This window comes from Alnus glutinosa, chromosome 3 (genome assembly GCF_958979055.1).
Source record: "Alnus glutinosa chromosome 3, dhAlnGlut1.1, whole genome shotgun sequence".
Lineage (NCBI taxonomy): Eukaryota > Viridiplantae > Streptophyta > Magnoliopsida > Fagales > Betulaceae > Alnus > Alnus glutinosa.
The window spans coordinates 30540274-30558222 of NC_084888.1; the positions used below are offsets into that span (position 1 = coordinate 30540274).

A 17949-nucleotide genomic window follows, 5' to 3' on the forward strand; every position below is an offset into this window, starting at 1 on the left:
TCAATATCTTTGAGATTTGGGACCTTTTTGTAATTTGCGAAACTCCTTGACCCGGGGCGGGAAAAACATTAAAAAAAAAAAAAAAGAAAAAAAAAAAAGCACTCTCCTTCTTTCGGGTTCATTTGCTCCTCTATTCGCTGCCCAGCTTCTCTCCCCCAAGCTTTTACTCTCTCTCTCTCTCTCTTCAATGGCTCGGAACAAGGTAAAACAATATCACTCGCTACATATCTCTACGATTTCTTCATTTCTACTACTCAGTCTTTGACAGGTTTTTTCAAAATTTGAAATTTGCTCTAACTCTTCGTTTGTTAAAACCTCTTTCTGCCTCAGTTGATCATAATCTGTACTCATTTTTGTAGGTATTTTTGTGTCTAAAGCCTCTTAATTTTTCTTTGTTCATTCCATTGGCAAATTCCTTCCCCTCTCATTTGGTACTTTTAATACGTTATATTCTAATTGCTCTGCGCTCTAATTTTGCTGTGTTAGTTGTTTATGATTTCTATTATGCTTTCTTTAGGGTTTATAGTTTAGGGTTTGAACTTACCAATTTATGAAAATTCACTTACCGTAAGTAGTTAAAGATGAAATTCTTTTTGTTATTTTTTTTAGCGAAAATGAAATTCTTTTTTAGTGCTTCAAATGTTTTACTTTTATGTATTGCATATTTTATTTTATTGTTCGTGCTTTGGGTAATAGGAGACCTTGCTATTGTTGCTCGATGTGGGTCCTTCAATGCACGATGTTCTTCCTGAAGTTGAAAAAGTCTGCTCCTTGCTAGTAGAGAAAAAGGTATTACTTTAAGTTCTGAATTGCTTTAGTTATAATCTCTTTGTAATTTCTCTTGTCTAATACTCTTCCTTTTGTTTCTGCAGCTCATATACCATAAATTTGATGAAGTGGGTCTTATTTTATTTGGAACTGAAGGTATGCTTTAGCTTTCTAATTGACGATTTTAGGCACTTTTTGTCAATTTAATTAATTCACGTTCATGATTCATTGCTTAGTTACGTCTAGTAAGGAAAAGAAATGGTAGACCTTCATATATTGATTGCTTGAAGCACGAGGGACTTTTTTTGTGGGCCTTTTTCTGGCTATAACTTGTTATGAAACGTTACTTAATGATGGTACCATTGGAATTCTCAGACACGAAAAATGAGCTGACGAGGGAAGTGGGTGGGTATGAACATGTGGTGGTTTTACGAGATACCAAAGTTGTTGATGGAGATCTTGTTGAAACTTTACAACACCTCCCTCGAGGAACTTTCAATGGTGATTGTATCCTTTAATTGTTGTACTTTTTTTGGAAGATTATCCTTTGCTGATGTGTATCATCAATGTTTTCTTTTTGGCATGTATTGTCTGCTTTAAATATTTTCATCCCCTGGCTCATTGCACTTAAAACAAAAATGCTGAGTTTCTTTCTCTTCTTATGAAAAATTTCCTCATTGACTTTAAAATCTCTCCATTGCAATTTCTTTGCTTCGAAGAGAGTTAGCTTTAATCGTACCTTTTTGTAGAAAGATCCTTGACTGACTTATACACATTTGTCTGTGCAGACAAAGCTCATTAACTCTGTAAAATATTGTATCTGCCTTCTTTCTTTCTTTTTTTTCTTTTTTTAAATAATTGTATTTTAATTTCAACATTTGTGAAGATTGATGTTGTAGTATTATTCATCATCGCATCTATTATTTATTTAGCATAATTTCATATCTGTTATTGTTTTGATGGATGTATGGTGAACTTCATCTGAAGCTTGGAGATACTCTTATTATTCATGCATTACATAATATTTTGGAAGTAAATCATTGTTAGTGCCATTTACCTTTAGACCAAAGGCATCACCACCCCCATAACTACTAGTACTGGGTGGTGGGTGAGGTCATAGGTTCAAATACTGCTAGATGAATGGGTTAATTGTTAAGCAAAAATGTAATTCATATATACTTGACTGTGCTCATTAATATTTTTTTGGCGCCTTGACTTCATTTGTAGTTCTTGATGCTATAATTGTTGGGATGGATATATTGATAAAGAGGTTTGGAAAAACAGACAAAAAAAGGAAACGCCTTTGCCTTATAACAAATGCAATATGTCCTATTAAGGACCCATTTCAAGGAACCAAAGAAGACCAAATAATCACCATCGGTGAACAAATGGTTCAACATGGCATGGGAATGGAAAGTATAGTTGTGAGGGGAAGGATTAGCGAGAATGCAAATAAGAGAGTAATGGATGAAAATGATATTCTATTGAATATATTTTCGAAAACAACATGTGCAAAATTGGTGTATGTTGAGAGTCCAATATCGTTGTTTGGTGCTCTAAGAACTCGAAATATTTCTCCAGTTACAATATTCAGGGGTGATCTTGAAATCAGCTCCAAAATGAAGATTAAGGTGAGCTATTTGGTGCAGTATAGAAGTAAATGTCAAGCATATGGTATTCATATTTTTATAGATTATGATTGTTCCATGCTATTGTTTCCTATCTAAAAAACATTTTTCTCTCATAACAAGGGACAAAATTAATTACTTGAGCACATCAAATTGAACCTGATCTTGAAGTAGCTATTTCACACCTGTCAATGATTTTCTGTGGGATCCACTTGTCATCAAATGTGCCATTGGATTATCTATCCTCCCAAGCAGTCATGCTTATCAAATATCACACTAATTAGATGTTAACTTTGTCCAACCCGTGCTTCATACTTTATTTTCTATTAAACATTAGTAAAAGAACCCAAATTTCGAGTCATACATGGATAGGACAGCTGTGTGTCCCCAATCACATGGGAAGAATTCACAATCTAACATTGGACTTGCTGATAATGAATTCGGAAAAATGTTATTGAGGGGTATAAAGGTTCTATAATCTAGATTCCAACAATGGTAGTTTGGTCCACAAACAGACAAAATTGGATATTATTTGCTTGTCATGACTTGTTCTACAGTACTGGATATTTTTTTTTACTCTCTCTCTCTCTCTCTCTCAATCTAACATTGGACTTGCTGAAAATGAATTCGGAAAAATGTTATTGAGGGGTATAAAGGTTCTATAATCTAGATTCCAACAATGGTAGTTTGGTCCACAAACAGACAAAATTGGATATTATTTGCTTGTCATGACTTGTTCTACAGTACTGGATATTTTTTGTTACTCTCTCTCTCTCTCTCTCTCTCTCTCTCTCTCTCTCTCTCTCTCTCTCTCTCTCACAAAATACACATTTTCCCTAACTTTAAAATCTTGCAGCCCTATGCTATGTTCCTGATATGGTTCACCACTATGGTTTACATATTTTTCTTTTACTTTATTATCAGCAACATCACTAATTTCATTATCTAAGGAAATAGCCACATCTACGTTTCACCCCAAAAGTCTAGTAAAAAATTATAATTGAAGTTCTCTAAAGTTACTTCTATAGTCTGATTTACCTAGTACACAACCTATACATGATTTGGCACATACACACCTTCATAACCACCCACTCAATATAGGACTTAATTTTACAATGTGAGATATCATAATCTCCCCCAATCAAATCTTTGATGTCCTTGTTAGGGTCTACATTAGAATGTAGTGTCTCAGTGCCACATGGTAATACTAAGAATTAATACCATTTGTCATGATGTTATAGCTCAAGAGGACTTGTCAAAGTTACTTATCAAAAAAAAAGAGGACTTGTCGAAGTTATACTTGAAGCTTTATAGAATCACTTATATAATCCAGTTTTCATCTAATGCACAATCAATATGGGACTTAACACATACATGTCTTCATTACCCACTCGCTCAATATGGGACTTAATTTTTTTCAATATGGGGCATTACAATTAAATTATGTTGTGCAAATTTGGTTAATAATTTCTAAGCCAGCCCAATGGCACCAACCTCTTTTTCGGGTAGCTTACCTTTGCTTCAACAGTTTATGCAGTTTGAGAGTACTAAGCCCCATTGTCACCGAAGTGTGTTAATTTGGTTTGGGGCCAGTAATTTAGTAACAAAGAGAATTTGGGAATGTATCATATTACTCTTCCAACTGATAGAGGATTAATGTGGAGAGCACTGTTTGGGGTAATCATTGAGGAAATCACCAATTCATTGTAATTGAATATGTTAGTGAGTCATCTTTTGTCTGATACATGTTATATGTCTCAGTTAATTGTAGGTATCAGCACATTGTTTCGGGTTTCTTTTTGGTAATGGAGTTGTGCTGGATAGAACTGAGAAGTGATACAAGATGCACAATCAAAGCAGGATACATAAGAGCATATTTTCAATGAGAATGAGGTGACTAGAGAGCACCTAGAGATTGTGTCAAAAAGAGGAGATCTCTGGGAGATCTGAAACTAGACAATGGAGCTCTTGTGGTGATATTTTATTGGTCATTTAGCATGTGCCAGAGTATATAAGCTAGATTTAGGTGCTATTTTTCATCTCAATACCAGGTGCTGTGTGAGCAAAGTGAACAAGAGCAGCAGGGTAACATCAAGCTGAGGTTATGGTGTAAATTAGGCAGGACTCCAAAGTAGAGTAGTATTCTCAGGTAGGTTCAAGTGGAAGTTTCTGCCTGCTTCAGCAATCAAGTGAATATCTTAAGTCATACCTTGGATTGGTGGCAGGGTTTCCCCCATGATCTACAAGTGGTCCAAAGCACTATGGACCTTGATTTTCTACCAAGCACCTAGCATCTGGTGCAATACTGTATATGTTGCCAAGTGAGCCAATTGCCTTGTTACCTCTCATGCCATTGGTCTGCAATCACAGTCATGATGCTTTTGATGCCAGTGCACTGATCGGTCATAAGCTACCCTTGCTCAAAACAAATTGGCAGCATAGGATTTCGCTATACTGAGTAACGTTGTATGTTGCATTCTGATAATAATTGTGATTCTTGTTGGTTTATGGCTTGTGCTGATTGTATCTTGCCTAAATTTCTCTGTTTCATGATCTTAATGCATGGGCTTCTTCTATTATACCTTGTTCTTTGCAAGTGCTTATAGAAACATACCAAATTTATCTCATTCATTGCTTAATTGATATTAGGTATGGGTTTACAAGAAAACGTCAGAAGAGAAGTTTCCTACTTTGAAGAAATATTCTGACAAAGCACCTGCAACTGATAAATTTGCCACCCATGAGGTCAAGGTAGATTATGAGTACAAAAATGTTGAAGGTCCTAGTAGAGTTGTACCTCCAGAAGAAAGGATTAAAGGATATCGTTATGGACCTCAAGTAGTTCCTATAGCACCTTCTGAATGGGATGCTGTCAAGTTCAAACCAGAGAAGAGTGTAAAACTTCTAGGATTTACTGATTCTTCAAACATAATGCGGTACATTTTAACTGCTTTGACTTGCATACTTAAGCTTTCCTTTTGGTTAATGTCAATCGCAATAATAATCTTTTGATTTCCCTTTTCTTTTGTCTTGACCAACATATATGTATCAAGACACTATTACATGAAAGATGCCAATGTTTTCATTGCTGACCCGGGCAATACAAGGGCAGTTCTTGCAGTTTCTGCCTTAGCAAGAGCAATGAAGGAGAAAAATAAGGTGGCTCTTGTGCGTTGTGTTTGGAGAAATGGACAGGGGAATGTTGTCGTGGGGGTTCTGACACCCAATGTATCTGAGAAAGATAATATTGTAAGTCTTCATTCACATGTTTACTAAGTCCTGTTAAACTTGGTAATTTGTATATTTTTGCTTATCATTCTTTTGATAATTTTGGTTCCTTATTAATTTCTCATGCTTTGTGTAATTGCTGGGCAGCCTGATTCGTTTTACTTTAATGTGCTTCCCTTCGCTGAGGATGTTCGAGAATTTCAATTCCCATCTTTCAACAATTTACCAGCATCATGGCAGCCTAATGAACAGCAGCAAGAGGCTGCAGATAACTTGGTAAAGATGCTTGACCTGGCACCACCTGGAAAAGAGGAAGCTCTGCAGCCTGAATTTATACCAAATCCTCTTTTGGAGGTACTCATTCATCCAATTCCTCTATCTGTATTATAGTAGTTTGACATAGAGTGTAAATGAGTGCAGGGTCTATGGCCATTAAGTGATTATGGTAATATAACTAATGGAAAGATTTTAATAAATAAATTAAAAGTTATTTATGCTTGTCAGCTTGTTGCATAAGCTGTATATACACGCAAAGAGCATGTTTTTTTTTTTTTTTTGTCCTAGAGAAGATAATTAGCACCACAAGTCCTGGAAGGACAATTATGCAGGTCCCTTGGTGCCCCCTTGGATTACATAAAATTACTGCAGGGTCAAACAGGGAGAAAATGTTGATATCTGTAACAGGATGATATACGAGAATAACGTCTTGAGCAATTCTAAAAGGACAATATTTCAAAAGCTATGTGAGAGATGAACAAGGAGTGTGTTTCTGAGGCTTTCTTACACCCCTTCAATATGGTATGCCGGTATTCTGCTTGTAACTAATACTGAAGTTATATATTGTCAGCGTTTCTATCGTCTTCTTGAGTTGAAATCAAAGCAGCCAGATGCAGCTGTACCTCCACTTGATGAAACCCTCAAGAAGATAACTGAACCTGATCCAGAACTACTTTCTCAAAACAAGTCTGTTATTGATGCATTCCGCAGGATTTTTGAACTCAAAGAGAAACCAAAGGTCACTTTTGCTGATGCACTTTCAAAAAAAAAAAAATGGTATGCTGTGAAATTTAACATGGTCATTGAAGTTCTGAATTTTATTTGGATTGCAGCTGAAGAAATCAAATCGGCGATTTTTGCGAGAAAACCCATCTGGATCGAACAAGGAAGAGGGTTACGGTGACATTTCTGCTCAAGTTCTCGATTCCATTGGAAACACATCTGCTGTTAAGGTTGAGAAAATTGGGGACTTGACCCCTGTCCAAGATTTTGATACCATGATGTCACGTAGAGATGGTCCAGAATGGGTTGGTAAAGCAATCAAGGACATGAAACACAAAATATTTGACTTGGTGGAGGACTCCCATGAAGGGGACAATTATCCTAAAGCAATGGAATGTCTAGTTGCCCTTCGCAAGGGTTGCATCCTTGAGCAGGTAGCCCCCCTCCCCTTTTTCTTCCGACCCCCAATTGGTTTTGAGTAGAATTTGATGAATTATTGAATTTTATTTTAGTTTGAAACTAGGTAAAGGTCAGATTATATTTAAGGCAACAGTTAAATAGTACACTTTCATTTATTGAGTTGCCTTATACTTACTACCCTAGTGATTTTGGTCGGTGGGCTACTAAAAGTTTTTGCTTAGGTTTGCATGGGGTAAACAATAGGGCAGTGATCTTTTCAGTTACAATAACTTGCCCTTTTCACTACTTATTTGATTTAGCTATCATCCTATGTGTTCTTTTAGGACAGAATTCTTCCAATAGATGTTTGTACCATAATATATAGATGTGTATACCTTAATTGTCTATGCTTAATAGCCTGAGCAACTTGGTGATCTCTAGGTCATAGTTTAGCATATGTGTTTCGACATCTATAGTTAGACCAACTATTTTTTTAATGTCCATGGGTTTTTCCTTTGCAGGAACCGAAACATTTCAACGATTTCCTGCACCATCTTTGTAACTTCTGCCGGGAGAAGGACCTTGATAGTTTCTGTGAATTTCTTGCATCCAAAGAACTCACCCTGATCTCCAAGACAGAAGCCATAGACAGGTTTATATCCCTATGTTTCTTTTGTTCTATTCATTTTTTTTTTATTGCATACTTTTATTTTAATAATTGTTCTTTTGTGTTCTCATTTGATTTAGCGGCTCTTTTTTTTTTCTTTTTTTTTTTTTATTTCTCCTAAGCAGTGAAGTTAGTGATGATGAAGCTAGAAGTTTTTTGGTTAAACTAGAGCCAAAAACGGAGAACTTGAGTGGATAATTCAGTGTCTGTCCTTGTAGATATCCCCATGTTGATGCTGATCACAGTTGTGTATAGACACCCAAGTTTTGTTAGATGATGGGGATTATATTGTAGATGTTTAAATATTCAATTCTAGGATCTGTTTTAACCATGGAAGGCTTTTATTGAAACACTAGTTTTTTTTTTTTTTTTTTTATATTCATAACGGGAGTCGTTGAAAGCCCTTTTTTTGAAGAGGTTGATAAAGTTATATAACCAGTTTGGCCAAGTCTGGTATTTGAATGGCTGTTAGTCAAGCCGTGAGACCCAACACGGTAGAAAATAAGGTGTTAAGCTGATCAAACGGCTTTGGTCATGAAGTGCATATCTTTGTTTTGCTAGGGCGAAACTCTTTAGTGTGAAGAGAGGAACCAACGGTGGCACGAAGAGGCTCCCTTTTTTTTTCTTTTCTTTTTTCCCGGCAGTCGCGACCGATATTCCAACTTCACAGGCTTACCAAAAACTCTTCCAATTTTATTGATTTTTTATTATTATTATTATTATTATCATTATTTCTTCGATAAATTTCCGGTTAGACTCTTGTATACATCGACTAAGCCATTGAAATTACAGCATGTGAACACAACTAGCCAACTTAAAATTAAAATTTTGAAAATAACTATTAGAGTGTCATATCAGTAGACAGTACCAATTATACTCTTACAAAATAATAATAATTTTGGAATGGTCAAATCACCCCCATATTGGCTGGAGGGAGTGGCCAAACCACCCTCCCTCCTTTTGGCCATCTGGGGTGGGTTAACCATTTAAGAGTAATTTAACCATCTCTGCAATTTTATTTTATTTTATTTTATTTTTCTTATTTGTTATTATAGAAAACCCGTGTCACAATATTATTGAAAACTTATTTGTTAATTTTACTTACCACGTAGAGTTTTTAATCACTTATTAATGCAACAGGTTAATTGATCTCTCCAAGTTCAATCTTTAGATTTCCAAAAACCAATCTTTCTTCATTTGACTATGAAGCACCTTTCTCAGTCTGCTCATATCATTCATACGTAAGTCTTTCACTTAAAATACAAGCTTTCAACAAAATTTGCCACAACTTTGTCACAATTTTGCACAAGTCATCTAGAGCCCAAGTGACTTTATACATGAATAGGTGAGAACGGTAAAGCGTGCGTACCATTGTAATTACTTCTTACTTGGCTGCGCCAACACCCAGCCTGTGGTTTCTTTTGCAAATCCTGCCTCAAGTACCTTTTCACAATAGGACATGAAGTTAAATGAAGTATCTTCTATAATTTGTTATGAAAGTTGAATCAAAATCAATGAGAACCAACTACAAGTGAGAGACAAAAGGCTGCGTAATTTCATCCCAAAACAGATATGAACAAAACACAAAAAGCCAGCTCTCAGTAAGCAACACATGGGTTTTTTACAAATCAATGGACTTTAACTAATTCCACGTCATATTCCAGCCATGAGTCTGGTGGTACGTTTTCACCACATCCTTCACTCCCAAAACTGCAACACAGGCAAAAATGTCACGTGAGAACCCGAAGAAAGAAGAAGAAAAAAAAGAATGGGCTGCAAAACTCAGTCAAAGAATACGGATCACATACCCCATTGATGGTGGGATGATAAGTCTTCTCTTTTCACCTACTCGCATCCCTAAGAACCGTGCACATGTGTCAGGATAGAGAATAATAACTAACAACTTTAAATGTAAATACATTTCCGTCGGGATAAAAAACCATCTCAAGAGCAATACCATCGAGACCGATATCCCAACCCTCGATCACTTTTCCCACACCTGCAAGAAGCCACATATATTAAACCATGTAATAAGAGTAACATATCATATCTAGGAGAACCATGATTATATCTCGTATCGTAGTACCTAGGCGAAACTTGTAGGGAGCAGCACCAACATTTGAGTCAAATGATTCTCCATTCTCTTTCAACTTGCCATTGTAATTGATGCTGATCTGGAAGCAAATAAAATTTACATCAATTTTTTAGAATTTTTCTAAAACACTTTTCTTTGATATTCTACAGTTCAAGATACAAATATTACTTTTGGTAAGCTACCCCTCAGCCGACCCAGAAAAGAATACAAACTGCTATTTCTGTTCATTACTTTTGGGGAAATGCTACGCATCACAAATTTTTTTTTCAAAATTTGGTTCCCAAATGATGTGTCACAATCTCATGTAATCTATCATTTTGAGAAATGTGTCATAATCTCAAGGGATTGTGATACATCATTTGGAAACAAAATTTTGGAAGAAAATTTTGGAAAGTCTAATATTTCTCTTACTTTTGATTGGAAGACTACATGCAGGAAAACACATTTAAAGGGACTTACCTTTTTCCCAAAAGCAGCAACTTTGCCGTCTGGTTTACCCATTTCTAGCACCTCAATCATTAATCCATTAGACAAGGTCTGAACTTGAGACGACTTGTCATTAACTTCCTTGTTCTCAATCTTGTCTACTGACAGAAGGGATATATTCTTGTTCACAGCTTCCACATTCTCCTGGGTTCTACTCTTTTTCTTCTTCTTAATATTCTTCTCCTTGGAATGATTTTCATCATCAAATTCACGAACATTGCTGTCAAAACTCCTGTATAAAATAATGTAAGAATGATATAAATGAAGAGTAGCGAGGAGTATTCATCTTGCAACTGCTTATCACTCAGGAGATCACTATGGACAAGAGAATTGTCCAAGTAAGTGCATCCTTCTCACAAGTGAAAAAATAAAATAGAATAAATGTTCTTTGTGATTTTGATTAGTTGATTGGAAGGATTTCTTAAATTTTCTCTCTTTCTCTCACTTGTATTTGGGTTGGGTTGGTAGAGAGGGCAGAGTTCATAGTTCATGCAACTTCTTTTGGGTGTTTAAGTGCCTCAGCAGAATCAACGCTCAAAAAAATATTGACTTGTCATTGGCTGGACTCTCTCTATTTGGGTCAGGTTAGGGGAGGGGGCAGACCTCATGCGACTTCAGTGTGTAGGTTTCTATGCATTTGTAGAATTGAAGCTCAAAAAAGTACTGACTTGTCATTGGCTAAATTCTGATTTTGTTCGTCTGTCATTGGCAGACCCTGGACAATGTCATTAGCCTTTGCTTCATTTTGCTGAGCTCTGTCTTCCCTGACACCGTTGTTATGCTTACTGTCAGTTTTAGAAATTTTTACATCCCTTGCCTGTTGTTTACTCTTCTTTTTAAGTTTTTCACCAACTTCAGAGCCTATTTTGGTGGAAGGCAGCAAAGGATTTTCAGGCAGTTCAACTTCCCTGCTTAAGTAAATATTAACAAAAAGATCAACAAACTGAAGTCTTGGTAAACCCTTTCAATAAGAGGAATATGTTATATATTCAATAATTTAAGTTCGGATCACAAATATACTCACAGAGATCCTAGGATCATATTGTTAGCCTTGACCTCATCTTGCTGCACTTTATCCTCTTTAACAATATTGCTGTCCTTACCAAATGCTTTCCCCTCCTTGAGACGTTCTTTCCTTTTCTTCTTTGGTTTTTCACCATCTTCAGACCCCACTTTAGTGGAAGGCAGAAAAAATTTATCCAGCAATTCAGCTTCCCTGCTTGAGTAAAAATAAACAATGACTAGGATCAAGACAATACCCAGTAAACTCCAATATGTGAACATCTTATATGAGAACATGATATATGCAAAACACAGATCACTGAAATACTCACTTATCATTGGCTGCCTTATCTCTTAAAGGAAAATCTTGGACCCTGTTCTCAGCATTTGACTCATTTTGCTGGGCTTTATCCTCCTTAACAAAATTGTAATGCTTACTTTCAGCTTCACATGTCCTCTCCTCCTTTTCCCGTTCTTTCCTTTTCTTCTTAGGCCTTTCACCATCTTCACAGCCCACTTCAGTGGAAGGCAGCATAACAGTATCTGACAGTTCAAGTTCTTCTGTCCTCTTGTAACTCGTTTCACCTGTTCCCTTGTCAGCTCTGCCATCGACTTCCTCTGTTCTTTCCTTCATGGTGGTTTTAGACTGACCATCTATAAAAACATCATGGGCTTTTCTTTTTGGTTGAATAGCATAATTTCCATCATCTTCTGCCTTCTGGTCACTCGTTTCACCTGTTCCCTTGTCAGTCTTTCCTTCTATTTCCTCTGTTGTTTTTTCTATGGTAATTTTCGGCTGACCTGAAACAACATTGTCAGCTGTTCTTGTTGGTTCAATAACATAATTTCCATCTTCTGTCTTCTTATTACTGGTTTCACATGTTTCCTTGTTAGTGTTTCCTTCAACTTCCTCTGTTGTTTTATTTGCGGTGGTTTTACTCTTGTAGAGATATGAAATTGGGACGCTGTCATCATCTTCACTTTGCAATGCTAGCTCACTGCTGCTACCTTTCACTGTATCTTTTTGTTGAGAACATCCCTCATCGTCAGACTCACAGATTTGGTACTTCTTCCTAAGCCGTATACGACTATCCTTCCTATTCTTGGGTTTCTCATTATCCAATATCTCTAATGATGTCAGAGCCACCAACAAACATAGATCAAAACACTCAGACACATATTCCATAAACATTAATGAGCATGTACTATTGGATGAATATACCCTAACCAGATAATTCAAACACATGCATTCAACATACCCCCAAACCCTAGTATATTGAAGATGTTGAAGAACGTCAAATAAAGCATATGGAAACATGCAACAAGAACCAAGAATGTAAGGAGATCAGGATGAGATGTACCAATATCTGATCTGATCCAATAATCGGATGGTTTTGTTAGAATATTAATTAAAATGATTGAATTCATCATTTCTTATCAGCTTGAGTTTTTGGGATAAGCGGTGATTTAACCGGTTTTACATTACACAATTCTTATCGTCCTAACCAGCCCAACAACCCTATTTGACTTGTGTAAAAAATTGTTTTATCTGAGTTTATATTCTTGAAAAAATGCATGCTAAGCACTCTGACCTAATGGTTTGAAATGCTAGTCTCTCTTTCTCTCTCTGATTAATCACACTTGACTGCCTCCCAGATCATCTAACCAAAATTTAATACTACATATGATGTAACTTCGACCGTGATCAAGTTCCAATGATGAAAAGAAGTTCAAATTCCATAAACGAATTGTTTCATGCATGTAATAGCAAGTCAAAGACTACTTGAATATGAGTACTTCATTCCTGACAATCAAATGAAACATATATATTATCCTCCCTGCCTGGTTATCCACACAAATGGCATAAAAGGGAGTAGAACTAGCATTAATTTCCTATATGAAAAAAATCATGAGGAAAAAAGAAGCAAATTGTTTTTTTGACATACCTCCACCATCAGAAACGGGAGAAGGTGGGTACACTTCCAGATCATCATCGTTGATAAAACTATCTTCATACTCGTCTTCATCACTATCCTCAGACCTCTCTGTTTCCGTGTCAACAATATCTTCCCCACAAGGTTCTCTTGCCATTGAAGTAAAGGAAAAATAAAGAAGCCCATAGAACAAAATCTCAAACAATTAGATTGCTAGGAACAACCCTCCATTTGATTACTAGTAAGTTGAGAGAGAGAAAAATCAAGTCTAATTTTTTTTTTTTCAATTTGACTTCCAAGAAAAAGAAAAGTTCAGCGCAAAAGACCAACAAGAAACAGGTCGAGGACCTTGAGTTGCAAACATCGCAAATCGGTGGGATTGTCAATGGTGTGGCTCAGCTCATAAAGTGTGATGACAATCTTTAAGGTGGTATTCAGAGCCCACTATAGTTCACTCTGAAAAGGCAAGGATTGCCCGTTGACCCTTTCCTGAACCAGAGCCGCAGGGGGCAAGAGGAAAAGGGGGTGTTCAGATCAATGCCATCTAGGGTTCGATCAGTGGTAGCTGGGATCATTGTACCTATTAACTGATCAATCAAATTTACTAGGCACAATTATATGAATGTTCCCATATTGTGGGGTTTAACAGCAACCCAGATTTCCAAGTTATTTATTTCTCTACTTTCCCCAACAACCAAATAGATAGTAAGCGCATACACTATTTAACCAATAAGATTAAGTTAGTAGCAAAATTTCATACCATAAACAACATACAAACTCCTAAGTCTAAACCAACAAAAGGATACAACTCTTGCCCAGCACCGCGCAGATAGTAACCAGTGAGGAAAACGCTTCGAGGACCAATAACAGAGAAAACAACGTCATCTGCCTCCTCAAATTCCAAATTTAGTTGCAACGACTCAGAACTCACAGGATACAAAGCGCAAAGATAAACAGGACTCCTGTTTCCCACATTACATTGAAGTACACTTTTCGCTGTGGCCGTACCAAGCGCCAGTGTTGCCTGGGTAAACCAAGATACATATCATTGACCCGTACGTACAGTCAAACCCCAGTTCAGGAAACCTCTAAATCCCTTTCTTTTATGAATCATGACCAATCAAAATTGCAAAACAAAGCTCAAATAACCCCTAAATTATTTCATATAGATACAACGACTACCAAGAACCAACAAATAATAATCAGAATTACAGATTTTTCGTCAGAATCTAAATAGAACACAATTACAATATACACAGAGAAAAAGAGATTGACTCTGCAAGAATACAGTACCATCGATATGTGTAACCGCCCATTCGAGTCGTCAGATTTGTGAGTGTAGGGCTTCCCGGGTTTTACTTCGATTCCTGAAAATAATTAACACATGCAGATTGAAGACACAATGCAAAAAAATTCAAGCTAATTTTCCTGCATGTTATCAGCAACAAAACCAATTCCAAAGGCGCTTTTGTGTGTGTGTGTGTGTGTGGTGGGGGGGGGGGGGGGGGGTTTCTTACCCCAGAAAGCCATTTGTTGGAACCGAATCGGAGCGAAAAGGCAATTGGAATCTCTCTCTCTCTCTCTCTCTCTCTCTGCGTGTCTCTTAAACCCTAGAAGAACCACAGCCAGCTCTTCCTTCTCTCTCTCTCTCTCTCTCTCTCTCTCTCTCTCTTAAACCCTAGAAGAACCACAGCCAGCTCTTCCTTCTCTCTCTCTCTCTCTCTCTCTCTCGCGAATCCTAAAACTGGGGCACGGGGACCCACATGGGCAAAGCCCTTAAGGGAATAACGCGCCAAGCCTCGTACGCTAGCTGTATGCAAACTTAAGCCTCAGGGCGGGACCTGAGAACTTGGGTCTTGGTTTGAATTTTACAGCGTGGAATTCTAATCGATTTTTAGTTACTAAATTTTTTTTATTCAAAATTTCGAAAAGACCTTTTTTTGTTGTTTAAGAAAAATTATTCGTTTTAAATAATGGTAAAAAATATAATAAATAATCAAATTATTTCTAAACAGTGATTTATTTTGGGAGAAATGGAGAATGGTAAAAATAAAAGGAAATGATACTTACACATCACCCTCATAACAACTACACTCACACAAGACACATTGGGGGTGAGGCCCACACTTGTTGTGCACAAAAAGTGTAAATATCATTTCCCAAAAATAAATGGTTAGATAATTAGAGCTCTTAATATTTTTATAAAGGGTGTAGTATAGTATAATTACATCTCCAATGCGTAACATCGATTTTAATTATGTACTCGTAATTTTAAATTTTTCTAATCATACCTCATGTGCTAATGATATACTTGTATTCTAGCATGATTATTGATCCAAAACACGCTTTCTTCTCTCGAGAGAGAAGTTTTTTTTTTTTTTTTTTTTTTTTTTTTGCTGATGATGATGAATCTCTCCACCTCCTCCGTGAGGTTTTTCTCCCTTCTTCCCCACCGCCTAGTGCGGTCGCTTCCCTTCCCCTCTCCTCTCCGTTATCGGTCTCTTTATTTTTCTTTCTTTTTCACCCCTGAGCAACAACGTCACTGTTCTTCCTTCCCCATAGCACCTCGCCCCACCTGGTCACCCTCCTCTGGTCGTACTCCACCCCCAGTAAACATGTCGTTCTTGGTTCTACAATGGTTTTTAAATCTAGATCTCTTAAAGCCTGATATGACATTGCATATTTGGCTTTTGCATATTTACAGTGGCTGTTGCTGGTTCCAAATGGAGTTTAGGTATGTTTGCCTTAATTTGTGTTCATTTTGCTTTTGTACCGTCTTGTCCAACCCCTTGATAAAACCAGGTCACTTGTTTGATTCATTTCATACTTTTTGTTATTATTCACACACTGTTTTAATTTATGTTGGGTCTATTGTTAGAGAACTCACCCCATTTTTTGTTTATATGATCATTCACTCATTCCATTCGAATCAATAGTGAAAATGATCTAAATAAGAATAATAATAATAATTATCGTCCCCTACACCTTTTTGCCTCATGCCATGAATCATGGATGGTTATTGACATGGTGTGGGAATGGATTCTATGTGGTGCTGCTAAGGTGCTCTCAAGGCATTGATGATGGGTCTACTTATCCTTCGATAATTTAGGAGTTTAAATGTAATTTTTCCTATAGGTTTATGTAGCTCTTCAAAAAAAATTTAAAATTTTAGCCAAACAATTTACTTTTACTATTTTATTTATCACTACATCAAATTCTCTAAATATTTATCCATTTTATCTGGGTATTGTTTTTTATCATAATACCCCTCCAGCGTCCAGGGTCTGAAAAAAGGGTCGAGCACCTTAGCTGCGACCCTTCCAATGGAACTCTTTCCACATACAACTCCAACTGCTGCTTGAACGTCAAATCTTCATCCGACTGCAATACACAAATTGACCCACCACATCATTATGATCCATATATTCAGTTGGTAAGCGAAAGGGTCAAAATATCCAGGAAAAAAAAAAAAAAAAAAGGAACAAAAAATTCTTTGAGGCTCTAGAAAATCAAAATCTCCCAAAAGAAAGCACAAGACAAACTATAACTTTCAAACAGAACCAAGCCTCGCGCATGGCTAAAGTTTCTATTACGCTTTCTATCCAAAAAATTGCACAGAAACCCTATCAAGCACAAAATAGCGGAACCCACAAAACCAAACCCACCAGATCTTCTTCCTTTTTCTCGTCCTTCTTCTTGGGTCATTGGACGGAACCGTGCCGCTTCCACCAGAGCTCCGTCGTTTTCCTCTAACCGAAGAATGTTAAAATTTAGAGAAAGAGATAAATTAGAGAAAATAGAGAGCTTGATGCTTGCATAATTGAAAGTATTCTCCAAATTTTGGAAAAAATTTGCATTTCAGATAAGACTAGGCAGTGGGCTTAAGTGGTTTTCCTTGCTGCAAAATGACCGGTGTTCGGTTCTGGTCGAATTTAATACGTCTTTTAAGACAGTGTGCTTAGAGGTCGAGAGAACGTACACCCTTATCAATAGCCCGACAGAACCAAGAAAAAATTGAGACTAGATTTGGGTGGGGTGCGCCAGGCCCGTGCAATAGTGCAACGCATGGGCGACGCTCGAAGACCCCAGTAGCAAGCTACTGTGGCGGGCCTTCCCCCTCAAGAAATTAATTTAATATCGTGTGACCCGATGGGCCACATATCAGATATTAAACTGATAAGAACAGATACTACACTTGATCTTAGCCAAAAGGCCGAGAAAGGTATGCTTCTGCCAGTCTCTCCGTTTTCCTTTAATAAGCCAGCGTTCACTTCTAGCTGCTCTTATGTTTTCAATGTGGGACTAAAAGACTCCCGGGCATAGACTTCAAAGACGAACATGTGCGAAGCTGCACATCTTGGGCTGTGTCTTCCTGCGCATTATTGCACTTGCCTCGTGCTGATGCAATATAATCCAGTCGGTTGGCATTTAGGTAAAGCAAAAGCCATTTCCAGTGTTGGTAACCTAGAAGGAACGAGGCCGGAAATCTTCTCAGTTGTGTGGGCATCAAACCAATTTTTGCTTCGAGGTATTCCCAAGTCCAGAAAGGGTAAAACTTGGATGGGGCAAAACTTCCGGAAATCATCCGGAAGTTTTGCCTATCAATGGCATTTTTGTAAATATTAAATATTTACAAAAATGCCATATTTCCGGAAGTTTTGCCTATCAATGGCATTTTTGTAAATATTTAGCACTACTCGTCCAGAAATCCTAGCAAGCCTTTCCCAGTGATCGCTTGTTAAC

At 37.1% G+C, this 17949-nt stretch overlaps 2 protein-coding genes and 1 non-coding gene across 6 annotated transcripts; 1 reads left to right on the top strand and 2 right to left on the bottom strand.

Moving 5' to 3' along the window:
* The first annotated feature begins 102 nt into the window (after positions 1-102).
* LOC133862295 (ATP-dependent DNA helicase 2 subunit KU80) lies at positions 103-8356 on the top strand. Its single transcript, XM_062298067.1, has 12 exons — positions 103-202; positions 697-789; positions 873-924; positions 1144-1275; positions 1996-2399; positions 5046-5332; positions 5450-5645; positions 5772-5978; positions 6472-6639; positions 6734-7057; positions 7544-7674; positions 7815-8356. Exons 1-12 carry the CDS (start codon positions 188-190, stop codon positions 7885-7887), a joined length of 2082 nt encoding a protein of 693 aa, XP_062154051.1. The 5' UTR covers positions 103-187; the 3' UTR covers positions 7888-8356.
* Positions 8357-8861: 505 nt separating this feature from the next.
* Positions 8862-14911, bottom strand: LOC133864698 (peptidyl-prolyl cis-trans isomerase FKBP43-like). 4 transcript variants are annotated; one of them, XM_062301102.1, is made up of 12 exons: positions 14724-14909; positions 14500-14573; positions 14013-14230; positions 13219-13355; positions 11605-12400; positions 11295-11489; positions 10939-11181; positions 10244-10502; positions 9776-9863; positions 9647-9688; positions 9498-9546; positions 8862-9399 (listed from the first exon to the last, which is right to left on the bottom strand). In XM_062301102.1, exons 1-12 carry the CDS (start codon positions 14734-14736, stop codon positions 9318-9320), a joined length of 2196 nt encoding a protein of 731 aa, XP_062157086.1. In that variant the 5' UTR covers positions 14737-14909; the 3' UTR covers positions 8862-9317. The 4 variants fall into 4 exon arrangements, with proteins under 4 accessions (XP_062157086.1, XP_062157088.1, XP_062157087.1 ...); XM_062301104.1 differs by having other exon boundaries at positions 10939-11178; positions 14724-14908; XM_062301103.1 differs by having other exon boundaries at positions 11295-11486; positions 14724-14907.
* Positions 14912-17236: 2325 nt separating this feature from the next.
* Positions 17237-17432, bottom strand: LOC133865068 (U2 spliceosomal RNA). Its single transcript, XR_009899604.1, has one exon. It is a non-coding gene; the product is annotated as a U2 spliceosomal RNA (small nuclear RNA).
* Positions 17433-17949: the final 517 nt, after the last annotated feature.

Excerpts from the sequence above, each read along its gene's own strand:
- LOC133862295 (XM_062298067.1), top strand. Across the intron at positions 7,058-7,543 it reads AGGGTTGCATCCTTGAGCAG|GAACCGAAACATTTCAACGA; the intron begins GTAGCCCCCCTC and ends TTTCCTTTGCAG. Across the intron at positions 7,675-7,814 it reads AAGACAGAAGCCATAGACAG|TGAAGTTAGTGATGATGAAG; the intron begins GTTTATATCCCT and ends TCTCCTAAGCAG.
- LOC133864698 (XM_062301102.1), bottom strand. Across the intron at positions 10,503-10,938 it reads CAGAATTTAGCCAATGACAA|GAGTTTTGACAGCAATGTTC; the intron begins GTCAGTACTTTT and ends TATTTTATACAG. Across the intron at positions 9,547-9,646 it reads TTGGGATATCGGTCTCGATG|GGATGCGAGTAGGTGAAAAG; the intron begins GTATTGCTCTTG and ends CACGGTTCTTAG.